The sequence below is a fragment of the Pristiophorus japonicus genome, chromosome 3 (genome assembly GCF_044704955.1).
Source record: "Pristiophorus japonicus isolate sPriJap1 chromosome 3, sPriJap1.hap1, whole genome shotgun sequence".
NCBI classification, from domain to species: Eukaryota; Metazoa; Chordata; class Chondrichthyes; family Pristiophoridae; genus Pristiophorus; species Pristiophorus japonicus.
Genome location: NC_091979.1, coordinates 4,128,696 through 4,156,395, shown reverse-complemented (window position 1 = coordinate 4,156,395; position 27,700 = coordinate 4,128,696). Strand labels below are relative to the sequence as shown.

Below are 27,700 nucleotides of genomic sequence, written 5' to 3'. Positions count from 1 at the left end.
TAAATGGGGGAGAGAGGGGTCTGGGGAGAGTATAAATGGGGAGGGGTCGGGGGGGAGTGTAAATGGGGAGGGAGGGGTCGGGGGGAGAGTGTAAATGGGGAGGGAGGGGTTGGGGGGAGAGTGTAAATGGGGAGGGGTCGGGGGAGTGTAAATGGGGAGGGGTCGGGGGGGAGTGTAAATGGGGAGGGAGGGGTTGGGGGGAGAGTATAAATGGGGAGGGGTCGGGAGGGGAGTGTAAATGGGGAGCAGGGGTTGGGGGGAGAGTATAAATGGGGAGAGAGGGGTCGGGGGGGTGTAAATGGGGAGGGGTCGGGAGGGGAGTGTAAATGGGGAGCAGGGGTTGGGGGGAGAGTATAAATGGGGAGAGAGGGGTCGGGGGGGTGTAAATGGGGAGGGAGGGGTTGGGGGGAGAGTATAAATGGGGAGAGAGGGGTCGGGGGGGTGTAAATGGGGAGGGAGGGGTTGGGGGGAGAGTGTAAATGGGGAGGGGTCGGGGGAGTGTAAATGGGGAGGGGTCGGGGGGGAGTGTAAATGGGGAGGGAGGGGTTGGGGGGAGAGTATAAATGGGGAGGGGTCGGGAGGGGAGTGTAAATGGGGAGCAGGGGTTGGGGGGAGAGTATAAATGGGGAGAGAGGGGTCGGGGGGGTGTAAATGGGGAGGGAGGGGTTGGGGGGAGAGTATAAATGGGGAGAGAGGGGTCGGGCGGGGTGTAAATGGGGAGGGAGGGGTCGGGGGGAGAGTGTAAATGCGGAGGGGTCGGGCGGGGTGTAAATGGGGAGCAGGGGTTGGGGGGGCTGATACCCCCTGAGACTGTAAGATACTAAAAGCACCATGTGTGTCTGTCTCCGGCAGGGGCAGTGTTGCTGGACCTGGAACAGAAGACGTTACCTGGAATCGCACAGCTTGTGGTGGAAACCATGGTGATTACCGATCAGATCAAGGCAGAAGATCGGGCCAATGTACTGAAAGCCCTTCTAGTCAAACACAGGTACTGAGGACCCATGGGAGGGAGTGTCTATCAGGGGCCGCAGTTCACAAAGATAGTTATACCCGGGTGTTAGTTGCATGCTGGAATCTAATCGAGGGGTTTGGGGGGTTTATATATAGAATAACAGATACCCGGGAGTGAGTTACAGGCTGGAATCTAATCGAGGGGTTTGGGGGGTTTATATATAGAATAACAGATACCCGGGAGTGAGTTACAGGCTGGAATCTAATCGAGGGGTTCGGGGGATTTATATATAGAATAACAGATGCCCGGGAGTGAGTTACAGGCTGGAATCTAATCGAGGGGTTCGGGGGGGTTTATATATAGAATAACAGATACCTGGGAGTGAGTTACAGCCTGGAATCTAATCGAGGGGTTCGGGGGGTTTATATATAGAGTAACAGATACCTGGGAGTGAGTTACAGGCTGGAATCTAATCAAGGAGTTCGAGGGGGTTTATATATAGAATAACAGATACCCGGGAGTGAGTTACAGGCTGGAATATAATCGAGGGGTTCGGGGGGTTTATATATAGAATAACAGATACCCGGGAGTGAGTTACAGGCTGGAATCTAATCGAGGGGTTCGGGGGGTTTATATATAGAGTAACAGATACCTGGGAGTGAGTTACAGGCTGGAATCTAATCAAGGAGTTCGGGGGGTTTATATATAGAATAACAGATACCCGGGAGTGAGTTACAGGCTGGAATATAATCGAGGGGTTCGGGGGGTTTATATATAGAATAACAGATACCCGGGAGTGAGTTACAGGCTGGAATCTAATCGAGTGGTTCGGGAGGGTTTATATATGTGTGTATGTATATATATAAATATATTTATCACTCAACCAACATCACTAAAACAGATTATCTGGTCATTATCACATTGCTGTTTGTGGGACCTTGCTGTGCACAAATTGGTTCCTACGTTAGTGTGTAAGAATTGCTAGAGTCTTGTGCCCAACTCTATGCACCACACTTTAGCAAGGATGTCAAGGCCTTGGAGAGGGTGCAGAGGAGATCTGGAGAAGTTGGGGTTGTTCTCCTTAGAGCAGAGAGGAGATTTAATAGAGATGTTCAAAATGTTGAGCTGTTTTGATAAAGTAGTTCAGGATTAGCCGTTTCCATTGGCTGGACAGTCGGGAACCAGCCTGACATCAGTAGTGGGGAAAATGTTGGAATCAGTTATTAAAGATGAAATAGCAGCGCATTTGGAAAGCAGTGACAGGATCGGACAAAGTCAGTATGGATTTATGAAAGGGAAATCATGCTTGAGAAATCTTCTGGAATTTTTTGAGGATATAACTGGTAGAGTGGACAAGGGAGAGGCAGTGGGTGTGGTGTATTTGGACTTTCAAAAGACTTTTGACAAGGTCCCACATAAGAGATTGGTGTGCAAAATTAAAGCCCATGGTATTGGGGGTAATGTACTGACGTGGATAGAGAACTGGTTGGCAGACAGGAAGCAGAGAGTCGAAATAAACGAGTCCTTTTCAGAATGGCAGGCAGTGACTAGTGGAGTGCCGCAGGGCTCAGTGCTGGGACCCCAGCTATTTACAATATACATTAATGATTTAGATGAAGGAATTGAGTGTAATATCTCCAAGTTTGCAGATGACACTAAACTGGGTGGCGGTGTGAGCTGTGAGGAGGATGCTAAGAGGCTGTAGGGTGACTTGGACAGGTTAGGTGAGTGGGCAAATGCATGGCAGATGCAGTATAATGTGGATAAATGTGAGGTTATCCATTTTGGGGGCAAAAACACGAAGGCAGAATATTATCTGAATGGCGGCAGATTAGGAAAAGGGGAGGTGCAACGAGACCTGGGTGTCATGGTACATTAGTCATTGAAAGTTGGCATGCAGATACAGCAGCCGATAAAGAAGGCAAATGGTATGTTGGCCTTCATAGCTAGGGGATTTGAGTATCGGAGCAGGAAAGTCTTACTGCAATTGTACAGGGCCTTGGTGAGGCTTCACCTGGAATATTGTGTACAGTTTTGGTCTCCTAATCTGAGGAAGGACGTTCTTGCTATTGAGGGAGTGCAGCGAAGGTTCACCAGACTGATTCCCGGGATGGCTGGACTGTCATATGAAGAAAGACTTTATTCACTGGAGTTTAGAAGGATGAGAGGGGATCTCTTAGAAACGTATAAGATTCTGACGGGACTGGACAGGTTAGATGTGGGAAGAATGTTCCCGATGTTGGGGAAGTCCAGAACCAAGGGGCATAATCTAAGGATAAGGAGGAGGCCATTTCGGACTGAGATGAGGAGAAACTTCTTCACTCAGAGAGTTGTTAACCTGTGGAATTCTCTACCACAGAGAGTTGTTGATGCCAGTTCGTTGGATATATTCAAGAGGGAGTTAGATATGGCCCTTACGGCTAAAGGTGTCTAGGGGTATGGAGAGAAAGCGGGAAAGGGGTACTGAGGTGAATGATCAGCCATGATCTTATTGAATGGTGGTGCAGGCTCGAAGGGCCGAATGGCCTACTCCTGCACCTATTTTCTATGTTTCTATGTTTCTATGTTACAGGTAGTTGGCAAAAGAACCAGAGGGAGAGATGGGGAGAATGTGTTTACACAACGAGTTGTTGTGATCGGGAACGCGCTGCCTGAAAGGGCGGTGGGAGCAGATTCAATAGTCACTTTCAAACCGGGAATTGGATAAATACTCGAAAAGGAAACATTTGCAGGGCTATAAAGAAAGATGTGTATTTCCATCGCGCATTTCACAATCTCAGATCATTCCAAAGCACTTTACAGCCAATGAAGTACTTCGAAGTGTAGGGAATGGCAATTTGTGCACAGCAAGCTCCCACAAACAGCAATGTGGTAATGACCGGATAATCTGTTGATTGAGGGATAAATATTGGCCCCAGGACACCGTGGATAACTCCCCTGCTCTTCTTCGAAATAGTACCGTGGGATCTTTTACGTCCACCAGAGAGAGCAGACGGGGCCTCGGTTTAACGTCTCATCCAAAAGACGGCACTCCCTCAGCACTGCACTGGGAGTGTCAGCCTAGATTTATGTGCTCCAGTCCCTGGAGTGGGACTTGAACCACCCAACCTTCTGACTCTGAGGGCTAGAGTGCTGCCCACTGAGCCACAGCTGACTGAAAAGATGGTGGGGCGGTGGGGGGGAGAGTGGGGATAGTTCTTTCTCAGAGCCAGCAAGAGCCGAACAGTGATGTTCAGTAATCAGTATATTGAGGTGTATAAAATGATGAGGGACCTGGATAGAGTGGATAGGAAGGACCTGTTTCCCTTAGCAGAGGGATCAATAACCAGGGGGCCAGAGATTTACAGTAATTGGGGGGAGGTTTAGAGGGGATTTGAGGGGAAATGTCTTCACCCAGAGGGTGGTGGGGGTCTGGAACTCACGGCCTGAAAGGGTGGTAGAGGCAGAAACCCTCACCACATTTAAACAGTACTTGGATGTGCACCTGAAGTGCTGTAACCTACAGGGCTACGGACCCAGAGCTGGAAAGTGGGATTAGGCTGGGTAGCTCTTGGTCGGCCGGAGCGGACACGATGGGCCGAATGGCCTCCTTCTGTGATGTAAACTTCTACGATTCTGTATGTTTGATAACACACTGTCCCTCGTCCCCAACCATCACCATCATCACAGGCAGTCCCTCGGAATCGAGGAAGACTTGCTTCCACTCTTAACGCGAGTCCTTAGGTGGTTGAACAGTCCAATACGAGAACTACAGTCCCTGTCACAGGTGGGACAGACAGGTTGAGGGAAGGGGAGGGTGGGACTGGTTTGCCGCACGCTCCTTCCGCTGCCTGCGCTTGGTTTCTGCATGCTCTCGGCGACGAGACTCGAGGTGCTCAGCGCCCTCCCGGATGCACTTCCTCCACTTAGGGCGGTCTTTGGCCAGGGACTCCCAGGTGTCGGTGGGGATGTTGCACTTTATCAGGGAGGCTCTGAGGGTAAATCTCCTGTGCGCCTCCCTCAGTCCTTTGACACTGCACCCTCCACCACACGTTCCCCCACCCCCGGCCCCCCCAAGCACCCCCCAGCAAAGACGCGCTCCGGGAGCAGTGGGAGTAAGTGGTCGCTTTGTGTTGCAGCCACCCGAATGACGAGAAGGAAGGGATATTTTTCCCCCGCAATGTCTCCAGCCCCTCCTCCATGTCGTCCGTCCTGAACGCCCACCAGCCCCACCATGAGCACAACCTGTCGAAGGAGCTGTTCAGCACCGAGCCCCTGATGGGGGAGGAGCGCATCGTGATCGTAGACCCCAACGATGTGGAGACCAAGCCCCAGGTGAGCCTGAGCAGTCGCGCGAGGCGTAGCCAACGCATATTGGGCGGGGTGGGTGGGGTGTGGCGGGGGAACGGGGGAGAGTAGTCGGGGCGACGGCCGAGGGGGGGGGAGGAGGAGATGAGGCACTTGCACCTCGACCTCTCTGGGCACCCCACTCCCCAACCACCCTCCACCCAAAAAGTAGCTAAGGCTGAGGTCTAATTATCGATAAAAAAAAATTTGTTGGGAAACAGCATGGAACCCGCGAGGGTCGATACAGATCATCCATGATCTCATTGAATGGTGTAACAGACTCAAGGGGCTGAATGGCCTCCTCCTGTTCCTGTGTAACAGACTCGAGGGGCTGAATGGCCTCCTCCTGTTCCTGTGTAACAGGCTCGAGGGGCTGAATGGCCTCCCCCTGTTCTTGTGTAACAGGCTCGAGGGGCTGAATGGCCTCCTCCTGTTCCTGTGTAACCGGCTCAAGGGGCTGAATGGCCTCCTCCTGTTCCTGTGTAACAGGCTCGAGGGGCTGAATGGGCCTCGTCCTGTTCCTGTGTAACAGACTCGAGTGGCTGAATGGGCCTCCTCCTGTTCCTGTGTAACAGGCTCGAGGGGCTGAATGGGCCTCCTCCTGTTCCTGTGTAACAGGCTCGAGGGGCTGAATGGCTTCCTCCTGTTCCTGTGTAACAGACTCGAGGGGCTGAATGGCCTCCTCCTGTTCCTGTGTAACAGGCTCGAGGGGCTGAATGGACCTCCTCCTGTTCCTATGTAACAGGCTCGAGGGGCTGAATGGCCTCCTCCTGTTCCTGTGTTCCACCCAGGGTGACTGACAAATACCTCCCCATTGTAAACATGGACTAGTGACAGCATCAAAAAAGAAATACCACAGGGCGTCTCAAAGTGCTTTACAGCCAATGAAGTACTTTCGGAGTGTAGTCACTGTTGTAATGTGAGAAACGCGACAGCCAATTTGTGCACAGCAAGCTCCCACACACAGCAACGTGATAATGACCAGATAATCTGTTTTTGTTATGTTGATTTGACAGTTAAATATTGGCCCCAAGGATAACTCCCCTGTTCGTCTTCAAAATAGTGGCTGTGGGATCTTTTATGTTCACCTGAGAGAGCAGACGGGGCCTCGGTTTAACGCCTCATCCAAAAGACAGCACCTCCAACAGTGCAGCACTCCCTCAGCACTGCACTGGGAGTGTCAACCTGGATTTATGTGCTCCAGTCCCTGGAGTGGGACTTGAACCCACAACCTCCTGACCCAGAGGCGAGAGTGCTGCCCGGTGAGCCACAGCTTGGGCAGGGAGCGTTGCACAGCTGTGGGATAATAAGGTTCATTGTAATCGACGATGGAGAAACTTACAATGAGCTGAACAGGGACACACCCACTCCCCACCCACCCTTCCCCCCTCTCCCACTTACCCCCCTCCCCCACCCTTCCCCCCTCCCCCACCTTTCCCCCTCCCCCACCCTTAGCCCATTCCCCACCCTTAACCCCTCCCCCACCCTTCCCCTCCCCACCCTTACCCCTTACCCCATCCTCCCCCACCCTTACCACCTCCCCCACCCTTCCCCCTCCCCCCACCTTTACCCCCCACCCCTAACTCCCCCCCACCCTTTGCCCCTGCCCCCCCCCCCCCCCCCAGTGACTCAGTTGGTGAATGCTGCCCCTTGTGGTACTGAGCCACGGTGGCCCAGGGACACTCCAGGCTCACCCAGTGCTGGCCCAGCTGATCACAGCCACCTGATGATGGCCGTCTCTGCCCCCAGGCAAGAGAGGAGGACAATCGGCTGCTTATGGTTGTCGAGTGACCCCCATGTAACGATACCCCGGGCTGGGTTTCCGGCTTTGATGATGTCGGGGAGGTAATGGGGGCGGGACGGGAAAGTTATCACGCGGGAACAGTTTGTGCCTCAGTCAGTAAGCTTGGGGCAGCTGGGCTCTGAGTTAGGGGGCACAGCACTAAGGGAGGCGTTGTACACCTCTCATGGGGCGTTGGCATGGGAAGATCCCGAGCTAACGAGCCGGGCCAGGAGCGCTCCGAGAGGCGCCTGGGGAGAAAAAAAACACCCTAAAAAACCCCACAAAAACATTCCCAAAACATTACCTGTTATGTTCAGAATAAATCCACAGGATTATATCGCAAGCTCAAACTGTTGGAACCTTGGTGACCCTTAGATCTCCCACAGGTGTGCCCCCTAGTGGCAAGTCTTACATTTTGGTACGGTTTACATGCATTTATAACATTAATCACGCCAGCTTAGCATGAGTCCTTAGGTGGCTGAACAGTCCAATACGAGAACCACAGTCCCTGTCACAGGTGGGACAGATAGTGGTTGAGGGAAGGGGAGGGTGGGACTGGTTTGCCGCACGCTCCTTCCGCTGCCTGCGCTTGGTTTCTGCATGCTCTCGGCGATGAGACTCGAGGTGCTCAGCGCCCTCCCGGATGCACTTCCTCCACTTAGGGCGGTCTTTGGCCAGGGACTCCCAGGTGTCGGTGGGGATGTTGCACTTTATCAGGTGTACCAGGGGATGAGGGACTCCAGTTGTGTGGCGAGACTGGAGAGGCTGGTATTGTTCTCCTTGGAGCAGAGAAGGTTAATGAGAGATTTATTGGCGCGGTTCAAAATTCCGAGGGGTTTTTATAACAGTAGACGGGGAGGAACTGTTTCCACTGGGAGGAGAGTCGGCAAGCAGAGCACACACATTGAAGATAATTGGCAAAGGAACCAGAGGGGGAGGTGAGCAGAATGTTTTTACGCAGCGAGTTGTTGTGATCGGGAACGCGCTGCCTGAAAGGGCGGTGGGAGCAGACTCAACAGTCACTTTCAAACAGGAACTGGATAAATATATGGAAGTGGATAAACTGTCCGGGCTGTGGGGAAAGGGTAGGGCGGGGGACTGGGACTGATTGGACCGCTCTTTCAAAGAGCCGGCACAGGAACGATGGGCCGAATGGCCTCCTGTGTTATTGGATGATTCTACTGTACAAACCCAGCCCTTGCCCCGGCAATCATCCTCCAATCCCCTTTTTGATTTTCAGGGATTTTTAAGACATCAAGCGAGTCACCACGGCGAGAGGCATAAAAAGAAGTCGGAGCTGAGACTCATGGAGCAGATCCCCGAAAACGCAGAGGCCACATTGGTCCTGATCGGTAAGTCTCACTCTTAGCGACTGAGCATGGCATACAGTTCTGCTCTCCTTACTTAAGGAGCGATCATCATGGGTTCGACAGGGTAGATGGAGAGAGGATGTTTCCCCTCGTGGGGGAGACTAGAACTAGGAGGCATAGTTTCAGAATAAGGGGCCGCCCATTTAAAATGGAGATGAGGAGAAATTTCTTCTCTCAGAGGGTCATGAACCTGTGGAATTCTCTGCCCCAGAGAGCTGTGGAGGTTGGGTCACTGAATATATATTTAAGGCTTCTAGAACGAAAATGACTTGCTCCCACATGGGTTCACAGATGTTTCAATGAAGGACCCGATGTTCCAGTCCTGAACTACATCCTGAAGGGTGGAAGATGCCTGTGTGTGGATTGTTTTAACGTGGGGTGACCGTTGTACACCAGCCACCACACGGGGCTTGACAGAGCGAGGTCTTGGTCCAGTGGCAAGGGTTAACCAGGACGACTGGAGACCTGCTCTGCATTTGCATTGCAGGCTGCTCAGAGAAGGTTCACGAGATTGATAACTGCGATGAAGTGGTTGTCTTATGAAGAAAAATTGAGCAGGTTGGGCTTGTACTCATTGGAGTCAATTGAAAAATTTTCAAAACTGCTTGATCGCTTTCTGTCATGTAGGGTATTAAGGGTTATGGAACTGCGTACAGTTTTGGTCTCCATAATTAAGGAAGGATATACTTGTATTGGAGGCTGTTCAGAGAAGGTTCACTCGGTTGATTCCTGAGATGAGGGTGTTTTCCTACGAAGAAAGGTTGAGTAGGTTGGGCCTGTACTCATTGGAGTTCAGACGAATGAGAGGTGATCTTATTCAAAGGTGTACGATTCTGAGGGGGCTTGACAAGGTGGATGCAGAGAGGATGTTTCCCCTCGTGGGGGAGTCTAGAGCTCGGGGGCATAGTCTCAGAATAAGGGGCCGCCCATTTAAAACTGAGATGAGGAGGAATTTCTTCTCTCAGAGGGTTGTAAATCTGTGGAATTCTCTGCCCCAGAGAGCTGTGGGGGCTGGGTCATTGAATATATTTAAGGTGGAGATAGACAGATTTTTGAGCGATAAGGGAGTGAGGGGTTATGGGGAACGGGTGGGGAAATGGAGCTGAGTCCATGATCGGATCAGTCATGATCGTATTAAAGGGCGAAGCAGGCTCGAGGGGCCGAATGGCCGACTCCTGCTCCTATTTCTTATGTTCTTATGAAATGATAAACAATTTCAAACTGGTCCAATTATTGTACAAGAGAAGCAAGATTCATTGTTCTTAAGTATTACATCTCAGATCAGGGAGATGAAGGTTGATGCCTCAACAATGCCAACATTTCCCAGGGCAGGTGCAGCACGGGTTAGATACAGAGTAAAGCTCCCTCCACACTGTCCCATCAAACACGCCCAGGGCAGGTGCACGGGTTAGATACAGAGTAAAGCTCCCTCTACACTGCCCCATCAAACACTCCCAGGGCCGGTACAGCCGGGTTAGATACAGAGTAAAGGTCCCTCTACACTGTCCCATCAAGCACTCCCAGGGCAGGTACAGCACGGGGTTAGATACAGAGTAAAGCTCCCTCGACACTGTCCCATGAAACACTCCCAAGGCAGGCACAGCACGGGTTAGATACAGAGTAAAGCTCCCTCGACACTGTCCCATCAAACACTCTCAGGGCAGGCACAGCACGGGTTAGATACATAGTAAAGCTCCCTCGACACTGTCCCATGAAACACTCCCAGGGCAGGCACAGCACGGGTTAGATACAGAGTAAAGCTCCCTCTACACTGTCCCCATCAAACACTCCCAGGGCAGGTACAGCACGGGTTAGATACAGAGTAAAGCTCCCTCTACACTGTCCCATCAAACACTCCCAGGGCAGGCACAGCACGGGTTAGATACAGAGTAAAGCTCCCTCTACACTGTCCCATCAAACACTCCCAGGGCAGGTACAGGGGGTTAGATACAGAGTAAAGCTCCCTCTACACTGTCCCATCAAACACTCCCAGGGCAGGTACAGGGGGTTAGATACAGAGTAAAGCTCCCTCTACACTGTCCCCATCAAACACTCCCAGGGCAGGTACAGGGGGTTAGATACAGAGTAAAGATCCCTCTACACTGTCCCATCAAACACTCCCAGGGCAGGTGCAGCACGGGGTTAGATACAGAGTAAAGCTCCCTCTACACTGTCCCATCAAACACTACCAGGGCAGATGTTGTGTATGCCATAGCTGTTAGACTGAGTACTGTTTAACTCCAAGAGGTATAACCATGGCTCTGCTTTATTAAGGCCCAAAGTCACTAATATACAAAATGGCTGGCCTTTTATACTTGGGCTGCACACACGTGCGTGCAGCCCAATGGCCTCCAACAGTGACGCCATCTAGTGGCTAGTGATCCCAAATGTACATACATGACAATACCCCACTCTGAGATATTAACACAGTCTTTTACAAATTGAGATGGTCCAGTGTTTGACGCTCCTGGGTTGACCGTCTCAGATGAACTCCAGGTGAGTGTTCAGAGTGTGTTGTGACTGGTAGCTGGGTGGCTGACCTGGTGGGAGTGGCAATGGCCATGTCAGGGATTGAAAGTCCCGATTCACTGATGACCAGAGTCCTCTGATGACTGGGGGTAGGTTGGTTGGTCGTCGATTGTTTCTTCCTCCGACTGTTCCGGTTTGTCTGTGTGCTGCAGCTTTGTCTGATCCAGATGTTTCCTGCATGTTTGCCCATTTTTGAGCTTGACAATAAATACTCTGTTGCCCTCTTTGGCCATGACAGTACCAGCGATCCACTTGGGACCCTGACCATAATTCAGAACATATACAGGATCATTTACAGAAATATCGCGTGACACAGCTGCGCGAACGTGATTCCCTTGCTGACTTTGTCTTCTATATTCAAATCAGGGTGTACAAGAGAGAGTTTGGTCTTAAGACCTCTCCATCATTAGTTCAGCAGGCGAGACCCCGGTAAGCGTGTGTGGTCTTGTCCTGTAACTGAGCAGTATGCATGACAGGCGGGTCTGCAGTGACCCTTGGGTTACTCGCTTCATACTCTGCTTTATGATTTGGACAGCACGTTCTGCTTGCCCATTGGATGCAGGTTTGAACGGTGCTGACCTTACATGTTTGATACCATTAAGTTTCATGAACTCTTGAAACTCCTGACTGGTGAAGCACGATCCGTTGTCGCTAACAACGATGTCAGGCAGACCATGTGTCGCGAACATGACACTGAGATTCTCAATGGTAGCTGTGGATGGGCTGGATGACATGATTATACATCACAACTAAAAACATCTTCCCCAGGAAGGGACCTGCAAAGTCGATGTGGATCCTGGACCATGGTTTGGACGGCCACGACCACAGACTCAGCGGTGATTCCGCTGGTGCTTTGCTGAGCTGCATACAAGTGTTGCACTGATGCACACATGATTCCATCTCAGAGTCAATTCCCAGCCACCATACATGAGACCTGGTGATGATTTTCATCATTACAATGCCGGGATGTGTGCTATGTAGCTCACGTACAAATTTCCCTCTCCCTTTCTTGAGTATAACAACGCAATTGCCCCACAGTATACAATCCAACTGAATAAACATTAGTGACAAATGTAAGGTTTGGTCTCCTCGCACATTTGCTTGGGTATGGCAGACCAATCAGCTTTGAGGATGCAACTCTTCACCACCGATAACATCTTGTCCTGGCTGGTCCAGGTCTTAACTTGTTGAGCCGTGATGGGTTCCTTCACTCTCAAAAGCATCCATAACTAACAATAGGACCACCAGTTGTGGTGTTTCCACCTCCGGTGTGGGCAACAGCAGACGGCTCAAAGCATCGGCACAATTCTCGGTGCCAGGTCTATGGCGAATGACATAATCATAGGCGGATAATGTCAGCGCCCAACTCTAGAAGCAGGATGAAGCATTGGTATTGATACCTTTGTTTTCAGAGAACAGTGAAATGGGCAGCTTGTGATCTGTCTCCAGTTCAAACCGTAGACCAAACAGGTAGTGCTGCATCTTTTTAACCCCATACACACAGGCTAGTGCTTCTTTCTCTAACATGCTGTAGGCTCTTTCCGCTTTAGACAAACTTTTAGAAGCATATGCAACTGGTTGAAGTTTACCCGACTCATTAGCTTGTTGGAGTACACAACCAATTCCATATGACGAAACATCACAGGCCAATATAAACGTTTACATGGGTCAGAATGTACCAGCAGCTTGTTAGAGCAAAGCAGATTAGTGACTTTCTCAAAAGCTCTGTCTTGAGACGGACCCCACATCCAGTTGTCGCCTTTTCTTAGCAGCATATGCATTGGTTGTAATAAGGTGCTCAATTTAGGTAGGAAGTTACTGAAGTAGTTGAGTAGACCCAGGAATGAATGTAGCTGCGTCACATTCTGCGGCTTGGGTGCATTCTTGACAGAAACATGGAAACATAGAAAATATGTGCAGGAGTAGGCCATTCGGCCCTTCGAGCCTGCACCGCCATTCAATGAGTTCATGGCTGAACATGCGACTTCAGTACCCCATTCCTGCTTTCTCGCCATACCCCTTGATCCCCCGAGTAGTAAGGACCTCATCTAACTCCTTTTTGAATATATTTAGTGAATTGGCCTCAACAACTTTCTATGGTAGAGAATTCCACAGGTTCACCATTCTCTGGGTGAAGAAGTTTCTCCTCATCTCGGTCCTAAATGGCTTACCCCTTAGCCTTAGACTGTGACCCCTGGTTCTGGACTTCTCCAACATTGGGAACATTCTTCCTGCATCTAACCTGTCTAAACCTGTCAGAATTTTAAACGTTTCTATGAGATCCCCTCTCATTCTTCTGAACTCCAGTGAATACAAGCCCAGTTGATCCAGTCTTTCTTGATATGTCAGTCCCGCCATCCCAGGAATCAGTCTGGTGAACCTTCGCTGCACTCCCTCAATAGCAAGAATATCCTTCCTCAAGTTAGGAGACCAAAACTGTACACAATACTCCAGGTGTGGCCTCACTAAGGCCCTGTACAACTGTAGCAACACCTCCCTGCCCCTGTACTCAAATCCCCTCGCTATGAAGGCCAACATCTCATTTGCATTCTTAACCGCCTGCTGTACCTGCATGCCAATCTTCAATAACTGATGTACCATGACATCCAGGTCTCGTTGCACCTCCCCTTTTCCTAATCTGTCACCATTCAGTTAATAGTCTGTCTCTCTGTTTTTACCACCAAAGTGGATAAACTCACATTTATCCACATTATACTTCATCTGCCATGCATTTGCCCACTCACCTAACCTATCCAAATCGCTCTGCAGCCTCATAGCATCCTCCTCGCAGCTCACACTGCCACCCAACTTAGTGTCATCCGCAAATTTGGAGATACTACATTTAATCCCCTCGTCTAAATCATTAATGTACAGTGTAAACAGCTGGGGCCCCAGCACAGAACCTTGCGGTACCCCACTAGTCACTGCCTGCCATTCTGAAAAGTACCCATTTACTCCTACTCTTTGCTTCCTGTCTGACAACCAGTTCTCAATCCGCGTCAGCACACTACCCCCAATCCCATGGGCTTTAACTTTGCACATTAATCTCTTGTGTGGGACCTTGTCGAAAGCCTTCTGAAAGTCCAAATACACCACATCAACTGGTTCTCCCTTGTCCACTCTACTGGAAACATCCTCAAAAAATTCCAGAAGATTTGTCAAGCATGATTTCCCTTTCACAAATCCATGCTGACTTGGACCTATCATGTCACCTCTTTCCAAATGCGCTGCTATAACATCCTTAATAATTGATTCCATCATTTTACCCACTACCGATGTCAGGCTGACCGGTCTATAATTCCCTGTTTTCTCTCTCCCTCCTTTTTTAAAAAGTGGGGTTACATTGGCTACCCTCCACTCGATAGGAACTGATCCAGAGTCTATGGAATGTTGGAAAATGACTGTCAATGCATCCTTTATTTCCAAGGCCACCTCCTTAAGTACTCTGGGATGCAGTCCATCAGGCCCTGGGGATTTATCGGCTTTCAATCCCATCAATTTCCCCAACACAATTTCCCGACTAATAAGGATTTCCCTCAGTTCCTCCTTCTTACTAGACCCTCCGACCCCTTTTATATCCGGAAGGTTGTTTGTGTCCTCCTTAGTGAACACCGAACCAAAGTACTTGTTCAATTGGTCTGCCATTTCTTTGTTCCCCGTTATGACTTCCCCTGATTCTGACTGCAAGGGACCTATGTTTGTCTTTACTAACCTTTTTCTCTTTACATATCTATAGAAGCTTTTGCAGTCCGTCTTAATGTTCCCTGCAAGCTTCCTCTCGTACTCTATTTTCCCTGCCCTAATCAAACCCTTTGTCCTCCTCTGCTGAGTTCTAAATTTCTCCCAGTCCCCTGGTTCGCTGCTATTTCTGGCCAATTTGTATGCCTCTTCCTTGGCTTTAATACTATCCCTGATTTCCCTTGATAGCCACGGTTGAGCCACCTTCCCTTTTTTATTTTTACGCCAGACAGGGATGTAGAATTGTTGCAGTTCATCCATGCGGTCTCTAAATGTCTGCCATTGCCCATCCACAGTCAACCCCTTAAGTCTCATTCGCCAATCTATCCTAGCCAATTCACGCCTCATACCTTCAAAGTTATCCTTCTTTAAGTTCTGGACCATGGTCTCTGAATTAACTGTTTCATTCTCCATCCTAATGTAGAATTCCACCATATTATGGTCACTCTTCCCCAAGGGGCCTCGCACAACGAAATTGCTAATTAATTCTCTCTCATTACACAACACCCAGTCTAAGATGGCCTCCCCCCTAGTTGGTTCCTCGACATATTGGTCTAGAAAACCATCCCTTATGCACTCCAGGAAATCCTGCTCCACCGTATTGCTTCCAGTTTGGTTAACCCAATCTATATGCATATTAAAGTCACCCATGATAACTGCTGCACCTTTATTGCATGCACCCCTAATTTCCTGTTTGATGCCCTCCCCAACATCACTACTACTGTTTGGAGGTCTGTACACAACTCCCACTAACGTTTTTTTGCCCTTTGGTGTTCTGCAGCTCTACCCATATAGGCCCCAAGTTTGCACATGATTTGCTCCTGATTTTTAGGAGCAACTGATGTAGAACGGAGTATCTTAGAAATCGGAATTCTCGTTATTTAGTTTGCTCCAGTTCTAGTCAGTTAGAATAGTTTCACTTTGGAACAGAATTTTTTTTTCAAAAGGGGGCGTGTCCGGCCACTTACGCCTGTTTTCAAAGTTTCGTCAGTGAAAACTTACTCCAAACTAACTTAGAATGGAGTAAGTGAAGATTTTTGTACGCTGGAAAAAACCTTGTCTACACTTTAGAAAATAAGGTGTAGGTTACAAATCAGGCGTAGGGAATGGGAGGAGGGGGTTTAAAGGGAAGTTTACAAACATTAAACACTTCAGTTTTACAAATAAAGAGCCATCATCAATAATAAATGATAAAAACATCAATAAATCAACCAATAAATCAATCAAAAAAAATTAATAAGAAATAATTTTTTTTTAAATCAATAAATAAAACATTTTCTACTTACCGACTGCAGCACCGGGAGCCCTCCAACAGCATGCTGGGATTCCCCCCCCCCCACAGTGTGTCTCTGTCAGTGTCTCTATCTCTCTGTCTGTCTGTCTGTGTGTCTCTCATTCTCTGTCTGTCAGTGTCTGTGTTTCTGACAGCGAGGGAAGGGGGAGGAGGGGGGGCAGAGGGAGAGAAGGGGGAGGGATGGGGGAGAAGGGGGAGGGGGTGAAGGGGGAGGGGGAGAAGGGGGAGGGGGGAAGAAGGGGGAATCAAGGGGAGAAAGGAGATGGGGGAAGGAGATGGGGAGGGGGGAAGGAGATAGGGGGGAAGGAGATGGGGGGAAGGAGATTGGGGGGGGGGAAGGAGATTGGGGGGGGGAAGGAGAAGTGGGAGGGGGGAAGGAGATAGGGGGGAAGGAGATTGGGGGGGTGGGGAAGGAGATTGGGGGGGGGGAAGGAGATTGGGGGGGGGGAAGGAGATTGGGGGGGGAAGGAGAAGTGGGAGGGAGGCAAGAAACGGGCCGGGCCCGAGACTTCGGTCAGGGCCCGTCCCCAGCACCAGATTTACAGGTAGGTGGTGTTGGGTCTGGTCGGGGGGGTGGTGGGAGGGAGGTCGGTTCGGTTCGGGTCGGGGGGAGGGAGAGAGAGGGAGGTCAGGTCGGGGGGGAGGGAGGTCAAGTCGGATCCAGTCCGGGGGGAGTGGGGGGAAGCGGGAGTGGGGTCCAGTCCGGTCCGGGGGCGGCGGGGGGCGGGGGAGCGGGTGTCGGGTCCGGAGGCGGGGGAGGGGGGTGGGGGGAAGCGGGAGTCGGTGTCGGGTCGGGAAGAAGCAGGAGCTGGCCGTGGGAGGAGACTTATTCACGCAGCCCCAGTGAGGCCATTGGGCCAGGGCTAGGGGCTGCGAGCTTCGGGCCCCTCCCACACAGTTTCGGGCGCCTGGAGCTACTGCACTTGCGTGCCCACTGTAGTGCGCATGTGCAGAGGTCCCGACACTGTTTTCAGCGCAGGGACCTGGCTCCGCTCCCCCTCACAGCTCGTGCTGCGCTGTGCCGAGGGCCAGAGGACCTGCAGGGAGCTGGAGAATCTGGAGGTTTTTTATAGGCGCACTTTGTGGCACGAAAAACGGGCGTCCAGGTCGGGACTGCGCCGTTCTAGGCGCGGCTCGAAACTTGGGCCTATAGATTCCACATCATCCAAGCTAATGTCCTTCCTAACTATTGCATTAATCTCCTCTTTAACCAGCAATGCTACCCCACCTCCTTTTCCTTTTATTCTATCCTTCCTGAATGTTGAATAGGTGCAGGAGCAGGCCATTCGGCCCTTTGAGCCTGCACCATCATTCAATATGATTGTGGCTGATCATTCCCTCAGTACCCCTTTCCTGCTTTCTCTGCATACCCCTGATCCCTTTAACCATAAGGGCCATATCTAACTCCCTTTTGAATACATCCAATGAATTGGCCTCAAAAACTCTCTGTGGTAGAGAATTCCACAGGTTCACCACTCTCTGGGTGAAAAAGTTTCTCCTTATCTCGGTCCTAAATGGCTTACCCCTTATCCTTAGACTGTGACCCCTGGTTCTGGACTTCCCCAACATCGGGAACACGCTTCCTGCATTTAACCTGTCCAGTCCCGTCAGAATTTTATATGTTTCTATGAGATCCCCTCTCATCCTTCTAAACTCCAGTGAATATAAGCCTAGTCGATCCAGTCTTTCTTCATATGTCAGTCCAGCCATCCCGGGAAACAGTCTGGTGAACCTTCGCTGCACTCCCTCAATAGCAAGAATGTCCTTCCTCAGATTAGGAGACCAAAACTGTACACAATATTCCAGGTGAGGCCTCACCAAGACCCTGTACAATTGCAGTAAGACCTCCCTGCTCCTATACTCAAATCCCCTAGCTGTGAAGGCCAACATGCCATTTGCTTTCTTCACCGCCTGCTGTACCTGTATGCCTATTTTCAATGACTGATGCACCATGACACCCAGGTCTCGTTGCACCTTCCCTTTTCCTAATCTGTCACCATTCAGATAATAATCTGCCTTCCTGTTTTTGCCACCAAAGTAGATAACCTCACACTTATCCACATTATACTGCATCTGCCATGCATTTGCCCACTCACCTAACCTGTCCAAGTCACCCTGCAGCCTCTTAGCATCCTCCTCACAGCTCACACTGCTACCCAGCTTAGTATCATCTGCAAACTTGGAGATATTACACTCAATTCCTTCATCTAAATCATTGATGTATATTGTAAATAGCTGGGGACCCAGCACTGAACCTTGCGGCACTCCACTAGTCACTACCTGCCATTCTGAAAAGGACCCGTGTATTCCGACTCTCTGCTTCCTGTCTGCCAACCAGTTCTCTATCCACGTCAATACATTACCCCCAATACGATGTGCTTTGATTTTGCACACTAATCTCTTGTGTGGGACCTTGTCAAAAGCCTTTTGAAAGTCCAAATACACCACATCCAATGGTTCTCCCTTGTCCACTCTACTAGTTACATCCTCAAAAAATTCTAGAAGATTTGTCAAGCATGATTTCCCTTTCATAAATCCATGCTGACTTGGACCAATCCTGTCACTGCTTTCCAAATGCGCTGCTATTTCATCTTTAATAACTGATTCCAACATTTTCCCCACTACCGATGTCAGGCTAACCGGTCTATAATTACCCGTTTTCTCTCTCCCTCCTTTTTTAAAAAGTGGGTTTATGTTAGCTACCCTCCAGTCCATACATTTATCCACATTATACTGCATCTGCCATGCACTTGCTCACTCATCTAACCTGTCCAAGTCACCCTGCAGCCTGATCCAGAGTCCATGGAACATTGGAAAATGACCACCAATACATTGGCCTTCCTGATCACTTGCTGTACCTGTATACTATCCTTTTGTGTTTAAAAACATAGAAACATAGAAAATAGGTGCAGGAGCAGGCCATTCAGCCCTTCTAACCTGCACCGCCATTCAATGAGTTCATGGCTGAACATGAAACTTCAGTACCCCCTTCCTGCTTTCTCGCCATACCCCTTGATCCCCTGAGTAGTAAGGACTTCATCTAACTCCCTTTTGAATATATTTAGTGAATTGGCCTCAACTACTTTCTGTGGTAGAGAATTCCACAGGTTCACCACTCTCTAGGTGAAGAAGTTTCTCCTCATCTCGGTCCTAAATGGCTTACCCCTTATCCTTAGACTGTGTCCCCTGGTTCTGGACTTCCCCATCATCGGGAACATTCTTCCTGCATCTAACCTGTCTAAACCCGTCAGAATTTTAAACGTTTCTATGAGGTCCCCTCTCATTCTTCTGAACTCCAGTGAATACAAGATGCACAAGTACCCCCAGGTCCCGCTGTATTGCGGCATTTTGCAATCTTTCTCCATTTAAATAATAACTTGCTCTTTGATTTTTTTCTGCCTAAGTCCATGAGCTCACACTCTCCAACATTATACTCCATCTGCCACATTTTTGCCCACTCACTTAGCCTGTCTTGAGAAGGAGTAATTTGCAGAGTTATGGGAGTAAAAGCTGGGGAGTGGGACTAACTTGGACAACCTTTCATGGAGGCCTGAATGTCCTCCTTCTGTGCTTTAAGATTCTACGCCTCTTAGGAGGCAGTTTAACCTGTTTCTGGAGGTGGAGGAGATTGAGGGAGACAGGTGGTTAGGCAGGGTTGCTCTGCTGAAAAGGGAGCAGTTTGTTTTGGGGTCGAATGGCCTCTTCACGATCCTAGACATTTTGGTCATTGTTGTCTGCCGATTTATTTTTAGGGACTCTTACCTTTCTCGAGCAGCCCACCATGGCCTTTGTACGCCTGAGCGAGGGAGTGCTCCTGGAGTCTGTCTTGGAGGTCACAGTCCCCGTGAGGTTCATCTTTGTCCTACTGGGTCCGACCCAGTCCAGCATGGATTACCATGAGATAGGACGTTCCATTTCCACCCTGATGTCAGACAAGGTAAGACTCTCAACTCCAACAACGTTTATTTATATAGCACCTTTAACGTAGTGAAACGTTCACAATGCGCTTCACAGGATTAGTGTGCGATAAAAATTTGACACCGAGCCGCATAAATTAAAATTCGGGCAGGTTTTTAGGAGCATCTTGAAGGAGGAAAGAGAGGTAGAGATGCGGAGAGGTTTAGGGAGGGAGTTCCAGAGCTTGGGGCCCAGGCAACAGAAGGGACGGCCACCGATGGTGGAGCGATTATAATCAGGGATGCGCAGGAGGGCAGAATTAGAGGAGTGCAGACATCTCGGGGGGGTTGTGGGGCTGGAGGAGATTACAGGGATAGAGAGGGGCGAGTGCCATGGAGGGATTTGTAAACAAGGATGAGAATTTTGAAATCGAGACATTGCTTAACCAAGAGCCAATGTAGGTCAGCGAGCACAGGGGCTGATGGGTGAGCGGGACTCGGTGCGAGTTAGGACACGGGGCAGCGAGCACAGGGGGTGATGGATGAGCGGGACTCGGTGCGAGTTAGGACACGGGCAGTGAGCACAGGGGGTGATGGGTGAGCGGGACTCGGTGCGAGTTAGGACACGGGGCAGTGAGCACAGGGGGTGATGGGTGAGCGGGACTCGGTGCGAGTTAGGGCACAGGCAGAAGAGCTCAAGTTCATGGAGAGTAGTGGGGCCAGCCAGGGGTGCGTTGGAATAGTCGAGTTTAGAGGTAACAAAAGCGTGGATGAGGGTTTCAGCAGCAGATGAACTGAGGCAGGAACTCTCATCCAGGAATTCTCAATGGTTTTATTTTACTTTTCAATTATGAATTCTAATTAATCCACAGCTTCAATACAATCATGGCTGATCCGATCATGGACTCAGCTCCACTTCCCTGCCCGCTCCCCATAAGCCTTCATTCCCTTATCGTTCAAAAATCTGTCTATCTCCGCCTTAAATATATTCAATGACCCAGCCTCCACAGCTCTCTGGGGCAGAGAATTCCACAGATTTACAACCCTCTGAGAGAAGAAATTCCTCCTCATCTCAGTTTTAAATGGACTATGTCCCCTAGTTTTAGTTTCCCCTATGAGTAGAAATATCCTCTCTGCATCCACCTTGACGAGATCCCTCATTATCTTATAAGTTTCAATAAGATCACCTCTCATTCTTCTGAACTCCAGTGCGTATAGGCACAACCTTCTCAACCAATCAATCTCCTCACCTCCAAAATCAACCTCGTGAACCTTCTCTGAACTGCCTCCAATGCAAGTATATCCTTCCTTAAATACGGAGACCGAAACTGCACGCAGTACTCCAGGTGTGGCCTCACCAATACCCTGTACAGTTGTAGCAGGACTTCTCTGCTTTTATACTCTATCCCTCTTACAATAAAGGTCAACATTCCATTGGGCTTCCTGATGGCTGTCGGGCTAAAGGAGGTTACGGTGCCGGGCAACCAGCAGAGTATGAGATAAAGTGACGACAACATAAAGGAAGCGAGGGTTGGTAACATTGCTGTACGCTGTCCGCAGGATTTCCACGAGGAGGCCTATATGGCCGATGATCGGCAAGACCTCTTAAATGCCATCAACGAGTTCCTGGACTGCAGCATTGTTATTCCACCACTGGAGCTGGAAGGCAAGAATCTACTGTGTTCTGTTGCCTCGTTTCAAAAGGAGATGCTGAAGAAGAGAAAACAGAGAGAGAGGAGAAAGTCACAGAAGAAGGGGGAGGAACCCATACTGGAGAGCAAAGGTGAGATATGGCAGGACTAACCATTTCACTCATCGAAAAGGACAGGGTTAGATACAGCGTAAAGCTCACTCGACACTGTCCCATCAAACACTCCCAGGGCAGGTACAGGGGGTTAGATACAGAGTAAAGCTCCCTCTACACTGTCCCATCAAACACTCCCAGAGCAGGTACAGGGGGTTAGATACAGAGTAAAGCTACCTCTACAATGTCCCATCAAACACGCCCAGGGCAGGTGCATGGGTTAGATACAGAGTAAACTCCCTCTACACTGTCCCATCAAACACTCCCAGGGCAGGTACAGGGGGTTAGATACAGAGTAAAGCTCCCTCTACACTGTCCCATCAAACACTCCCAGGGCAGGTACAGCACAAGGTTAGATACAGAGTAAAGCTCCCTCTACACTGTCCCATCAAGCACTCACAGGGCAGGTACAGGACGGGTTAAAATACAGAGTAAACTCCCTCTACACTGTCCCATCCAACACTCGCAGGGCAGGTACAGCACGGGGTTAGATACAGAGTAAACATAGAAACATAGAAACATAGAAAATAGTTGCAGGAGTAGGCCATTTGGCCCTTCGAGCCTGCACCACCATTCAATACAATCATGGCTGATCATTCCTTCAGTACCCCTTTCCTGCTTTCTCTCCATACCTGTTGATCCCTTTTATCCGTAAGGGTCATATCTAACTTCCATTTGAATATATCTAACGAACTGACCTCTACAACTTTCTGTGGCAGAGAATTCCACAGGTTCACCACTCTCTGGGTGAAGAAGTTTCTCCTCATCTCGGTCCTAAATGGCTTACCCCTTATCCTTAGACTGTGACCCCTGGTTCTGGACTTCCCCAAAATCGGGAACATTCTTCCTACATCTAACCTGTCCAATCCCGTCAGAATTTTATATTTTTGTATGAGGTCCCCTCTCATTCTTCTAAACTCCAATGGATACAAATCTAGTCGATCCAGTCTCTCCTCATATGTCAGTCCAGCTATCCCAGGAATCAGTCTGGTGAACCTTCGCTGCACTCCCTCAATAGCAAGAATGTCTTTCCTCAGATTAGGAGACCAAAACTGAACACAATATTCCAGGTGAGGCCTCACTAAGGCCCTGTACAACTGCAGTAAGACCTCCCTGCTCCTATACTCAAATCCCCTAGCTATGAAGGCCAACATACCATTTGCCACCTTCACCGCCTGCTGTACCTGCATGCCAACTTTCAATGACTGATGTACCATGACACCCAGGTCTCGTTGCACCTCCCCTTTTCCTAATCTGCCTCCATTCAGGTAATATTCTGCCTTCCTGTTTTTGTCACCAAAGTGGATAACCTCACATTTATCCACATTATACTTCAATTGCCATGCATTTGCCCACTCACCTAACCTGTCCAAGTCACCCTGCAGCCTCTTAGCATGCTCCTCACAGCTCACACTGCCGCCCAGCTTAGCGTTATCTGTATACCTGGAGATATTACATTCAATTCCTTCGTCTAAATCATTGATGTATATTGTAAATAGCTGGGGTCCCAGCACTGAACCTTGCGGTACCCCACTAGTCACTGCCTGCCATTCTGAAAAGAATCCGTTCATTCCTACTCTTTACTTCCTGTCTGCCAACCAGTTCTCTATCCATGTCAGTATATTACCCTCAATACCTTGTGCTTTAATTTTGCATACCAATCTCTTGTGTGGGACCTTGTCAAAAGCCTTTTGAAAGTCCAAATACACCACATCCACTGGTTCTCCCTTGTCCACTCTACTAGTTACATCCTCAAAAAATTCTAGAAGATTTGTCAAGCATGATTTCCCTTTCATAAATCCATGCTGACTTGGACCAATCCTGTCACTGCTTTCCAAATGCACTGCTATTACATCTTTAATAATTCATTCCAACATTTTCCCCACTACTGATATCAGGCTAACCGGTCTATAATTCCCCGTTTTCTCTCTGCCTCCTTTTTTAAAAAGTTGGATTACATTAGCTACCCTCCAGTCCATAGGAACTGATCCAGAGTCTTTAGAATGTTGGAAAATGACCACCAATGCATCCACTATTTCTAGGGCCACTTCCTTAAGTACTCTGGGATGCAAACTATCAGACCCTGGGGATTTATTGGCCTTCAATCTAATCAATTTCCCGAACACAATTTCCTGACTAATAAGGATATCCTTCAGTTCCTCCTTCTCGCTAGCAACTCAGTCCCCTAGTATTTCCGGAAGGTTATTTGTGTCTTCCTTAATGAAGACAGAACCAAAGTATTTATTCAATTGGTCTGCCATTTCTTTGTTCCCCGTTATAAAATCACCTGATTCTGACTGCAAGGGACCTACATTTATGTTCACTAATCTTTTTCTCTTCACATATCGATACAAGATTTTGCAGTCAGTTTTTATGTTCCCTGCAAGCTTACTCTCGTACTCTATTTTCCCCATCTTAATTAAACCTTAGTCCTCTTCTTCTGAATTCTAAATTTCTCCTAGTCCTCATTTTTGCTGCTTGTTCTAGCCAATTTATATCCCTCTTCCTTGGTTTAATCACTATCCCTAATTTCCCTTGAAAAGCTCCCTCTACATTGTCCCAATGAAACACTCCCAGGGCAGGTACTGCACGGGGATAGATACAGAGTAAAGCTCCCTCTACACTGTCCCATCAAACACTCCCAGGGCAGGTACAGCACGGGGTTAGATACAGAGTAAAGCTCCCTCTACACTGTCCCATCAAACACTCCCAGGGCAGGTACAGGGGGTTAGATACAGAGTAAAACTTCCTCGACACTGTCCCATCAAACACTCCCAGGGCAGGTACAGCACGGGGTTAGATACAGAGTAAAGCTCCCTCTACACTGTCCCATCAAACACTCCCAGAGCAGGTACAGCACAGGGTTAGATACAGAGTAAAGCTCCCTCTACACTGCCCCATCAAATAGTCCCAGGGCAGGTACAGCACGGGTTCGATCCAGAGTAAAGCTCCCTCTACACTGTCCCATCAAAAACTCCCAGGGCAGGTACAACACGGTTAGATACAGAATTAAGCTCCCTCTACACTGTCCCATCAAACACTCCCAGGGCAGGTGCAGCACGGGTTAGATACAGCGTAAAGCTCCCTCTACACTGCCCCATCAAATAGTCCCAGGGCATGTACAGGGGGTTAGATACAGAGTAAAGCTCCCTCTACACTGTCCCATCAAACACTCCCAGGGCAGGTACAGGGGGTTAGATACAGAGTAAAGCTCCCTCTACACTGTCCCATCAAACACTCCCAGGGCAGGGACAGCACGGGGTTAGATACAGAGTAAAGCTCCCTCTGCACTGTCCCATCAAACACTCCCAGGGCAGGTACAGCACGGGGTTAGATACAGAGTAAAACTCTCTCTACACTGTCCCATCAAACACTCCCAGGGCAGGTACAGCATGGGGTTAGATACAGAGTAAAGCTCCCTCTACACTGTCCCATCAAACATTTTGATGTGTTGGAATGTTTTAATCGCTATTACATAAAGTGAGTGACTGGACTACAAGGATCAGATTTATTTGGGGATACTATATAACAGTCTTTCTGGTGTCTGAGGAGGTGATGGTTGAAATTACTGCAAATATCCTGTCTGAACCGAGAACATATGAATTAGGAGCAGGAGTAGGCCATTCGGCCACTTGAGCCTGCACCACCATTCGATAAGATCATGACTGATCATTCCCTCAGTACCCCTTTCCTACTTTCTCTCCCTACCCCTTGATCCCTTTAGCCGTATCTAACTCCCTCTTAAATATATCCAATGAACTGGCATTAACAACTGTCCAAGGCAGGGAATTCCACAGGTTAACAACTCTCTGATTGAAGAAGTTTCTCCTCATCTCAGTCCTAAATGGCCCACCTCTTATCCTAAGTCGGTGTCCCCTGGTTCTGGACTTCCCCAACATCCTGCATCTAACCTGTCCAGTTCCATCAGAATCTTGTATGTTTCTATGAGATCCCCTCTCATCCTTCTAAACTCCAGTGTATAAAGGCCCAGTCGATCCAGTCTCTCCTCATATGACAGTCCAGCCATCCCTGGAATCAGTCTGGTGAACCTTCGCTGCACTCCCTCAATAGCAAGAACGTCCTTCCTCAGATTAGGAGACCAAAACTGAACACAATATTCCAGGTGTGGCCTCACCAAGGCCCTGTACAACTGGAGTAAGACCTCCCTGCTCCTGTACTCAAATCCACTAGCTATGAAGGCCAACATACCATTTGCTTTCTTCACCGCCTGCTGTACCTGCATGCCCATTTTCAATGACTGATGTACCATGACACCCAGGTCTCATTGCACCTCCCCTTTTCCTATTCTGCCGCCATTCAGATAATATTCTGCCCTCGTGCTTTTGTCCCCAAAGTGGATAACCTCACATTTATCCACATTATACTGCATCGGCCATGCATTTGCCCACTCACCTAACCTGTCCAAGTCACCCTGCAGCCTCTTAGTGTCCTCCTCACAACTCACACCACCACCCAGTTTAGTGTCATCTGCAAACTTGGAGATATAACATCCAATTCCTTCATCCAAATCATTAATGTATCTTATAAATAGCTGGGGTCCCAGCACTGAGCCCTGCGGCACTCCACTAGTCACTGCCTGCCATTCTGAAAAGGACCCGTTTATCCCGACTCTCTGCTTCCTGTCTGCCAACCAGTTCTCTATCCATGTCAGTACACTACCCCCAATACCATGTGCTTTGATTTTGCACACCAATCTCTTGTCCGGGACCTTGTCAAAAGCCTTTTGAAAGTCCAAATATACCACATCCACTGGTTCTCCCTTGTCCATTCTACTAGTTACACCCTCAAAAAATTCCAGAAGATTTGTCAAGCATGATTTTTCTTTCATAAATCCATGCTGTTACTGCTTTCCAAATGTGCTGTTATTTCATCTTTAATAATTGATTCCAACATTTTCCCCACTACTGATGTCAGGCTAACCAGTCTATAATTACCCATTTTTGTTCCATCCCTTTTTAAAAAGTGGTGTTACATTAGCTACCCTCCAGTCCATAGGAACTGATCCAGAGTCGATAGGCTGTTGGAAAATGATCACCAATGCATCCACTATTTCTAGGGCCACTTCCTTAAGTACTCTGGGATGCAGACTATCAGGCCCCGGGGATTTATCAGCCTTCAATCCCATCAATTTCCCTAATACAATTTCCCGCCTAATAAGGATATCCTTCAGTTCCTCCTTCTCACTAGACCCTCGGTCCCCTAGTACTTCCGATAGGTTATTTGTGTCTTCCTTCCTAAAGACAGAACCAAAGTATTTGTTCAATTGGTCTGCCATTTCTTTGATCTCCGTTATAAATTTACCTGAATCCGACTGCAAGAGACCTACGTTTGTCTTCAATAATCTTTTTCTCTTCATATATCTATATAAGCTTTTACAGTCAGTTTTTATGTTCCCGGCAAGCTTCCTCTCGTACTCAATTTTCCCCCTCTTAATTAAATCCTTTGTCCTCCTCTGCTGAATTCTAAATTTCTCCCAGTCCTCAGGTTTGCTGCTTTTTCTGGCCAATTTATATGCCTCTTCCTTGGATTTAACACTTTCCCTAATTTTCCTTGTTAGCCACGGTTGAGCCACCTTCCCCATTTTATTTTTACTCCAGACAGGGATGTACAATTGTTGAAGTTCATCCATGTGATCTTTAAATGTTTGCCATTGCCTATCCACCGTCAACCCTTTAAGTATCATTTGCCAGTCAATTCTAGCCAATTCACGTCTCAAACCATCGAAGTTTCCTTTCCTTAAATTCAGGACCCTAGTTTTTGAATTAACTGTGTCACTCTCCACCTTAATAAAGAATTCTACCATATTATGATCACTCTTCCCCAAGGGGCCTCGCACAACAAGATTGTTAATTAATCCTCTCTCATTACACATCACCCAGTCTAAGATGGCCAGCTCTCGAGTTGGTTCCTTCACATATTGCTCCAGAAAACCATCCCTAATACACTCCAGGAAATCCTCCTCCACCGTATTGCTACCAGTCTGGTTA

General features: G+C 48.8%; 1 protein-coding gene across 1 annotated transcript in view; it reads left to right on the top strand.

Moving 5' to 3' along the window:
- Nucleotides 1–27,700, top strand: part of slc4a3 (solute carrier family 4 member 3) — a 214,412-nt gene that overhangs the window by 137,342 nt on the left and 49,370 nt on the right. The window contains exons 9-13 of the mRNA XM_070877002.1: nucleotides 853–988; nucleotides 5,071–5,266; nucleotides 8,302–8,413; nucleotides 19,745–19,929; nucleotides 21,449–21,671. Of these exons, the coding sequence (XP_070733103.1) occupies nucleotides 853–988; nucleotides 5,071–5,266; nucleotides 8,302–8,413; nucleotides 19,745–19,929; nucleotides 21,449–21,671 (852 nt within the window). The remainder of the gene's footprint in view (nucleotides 1–852; nucleotides 989–5,070; nucleotides 5,267–8,301; nucleotides 8,414–19,744; nucleotides 19,930–21,448; nucleotides 21,672–27,700) is intronic.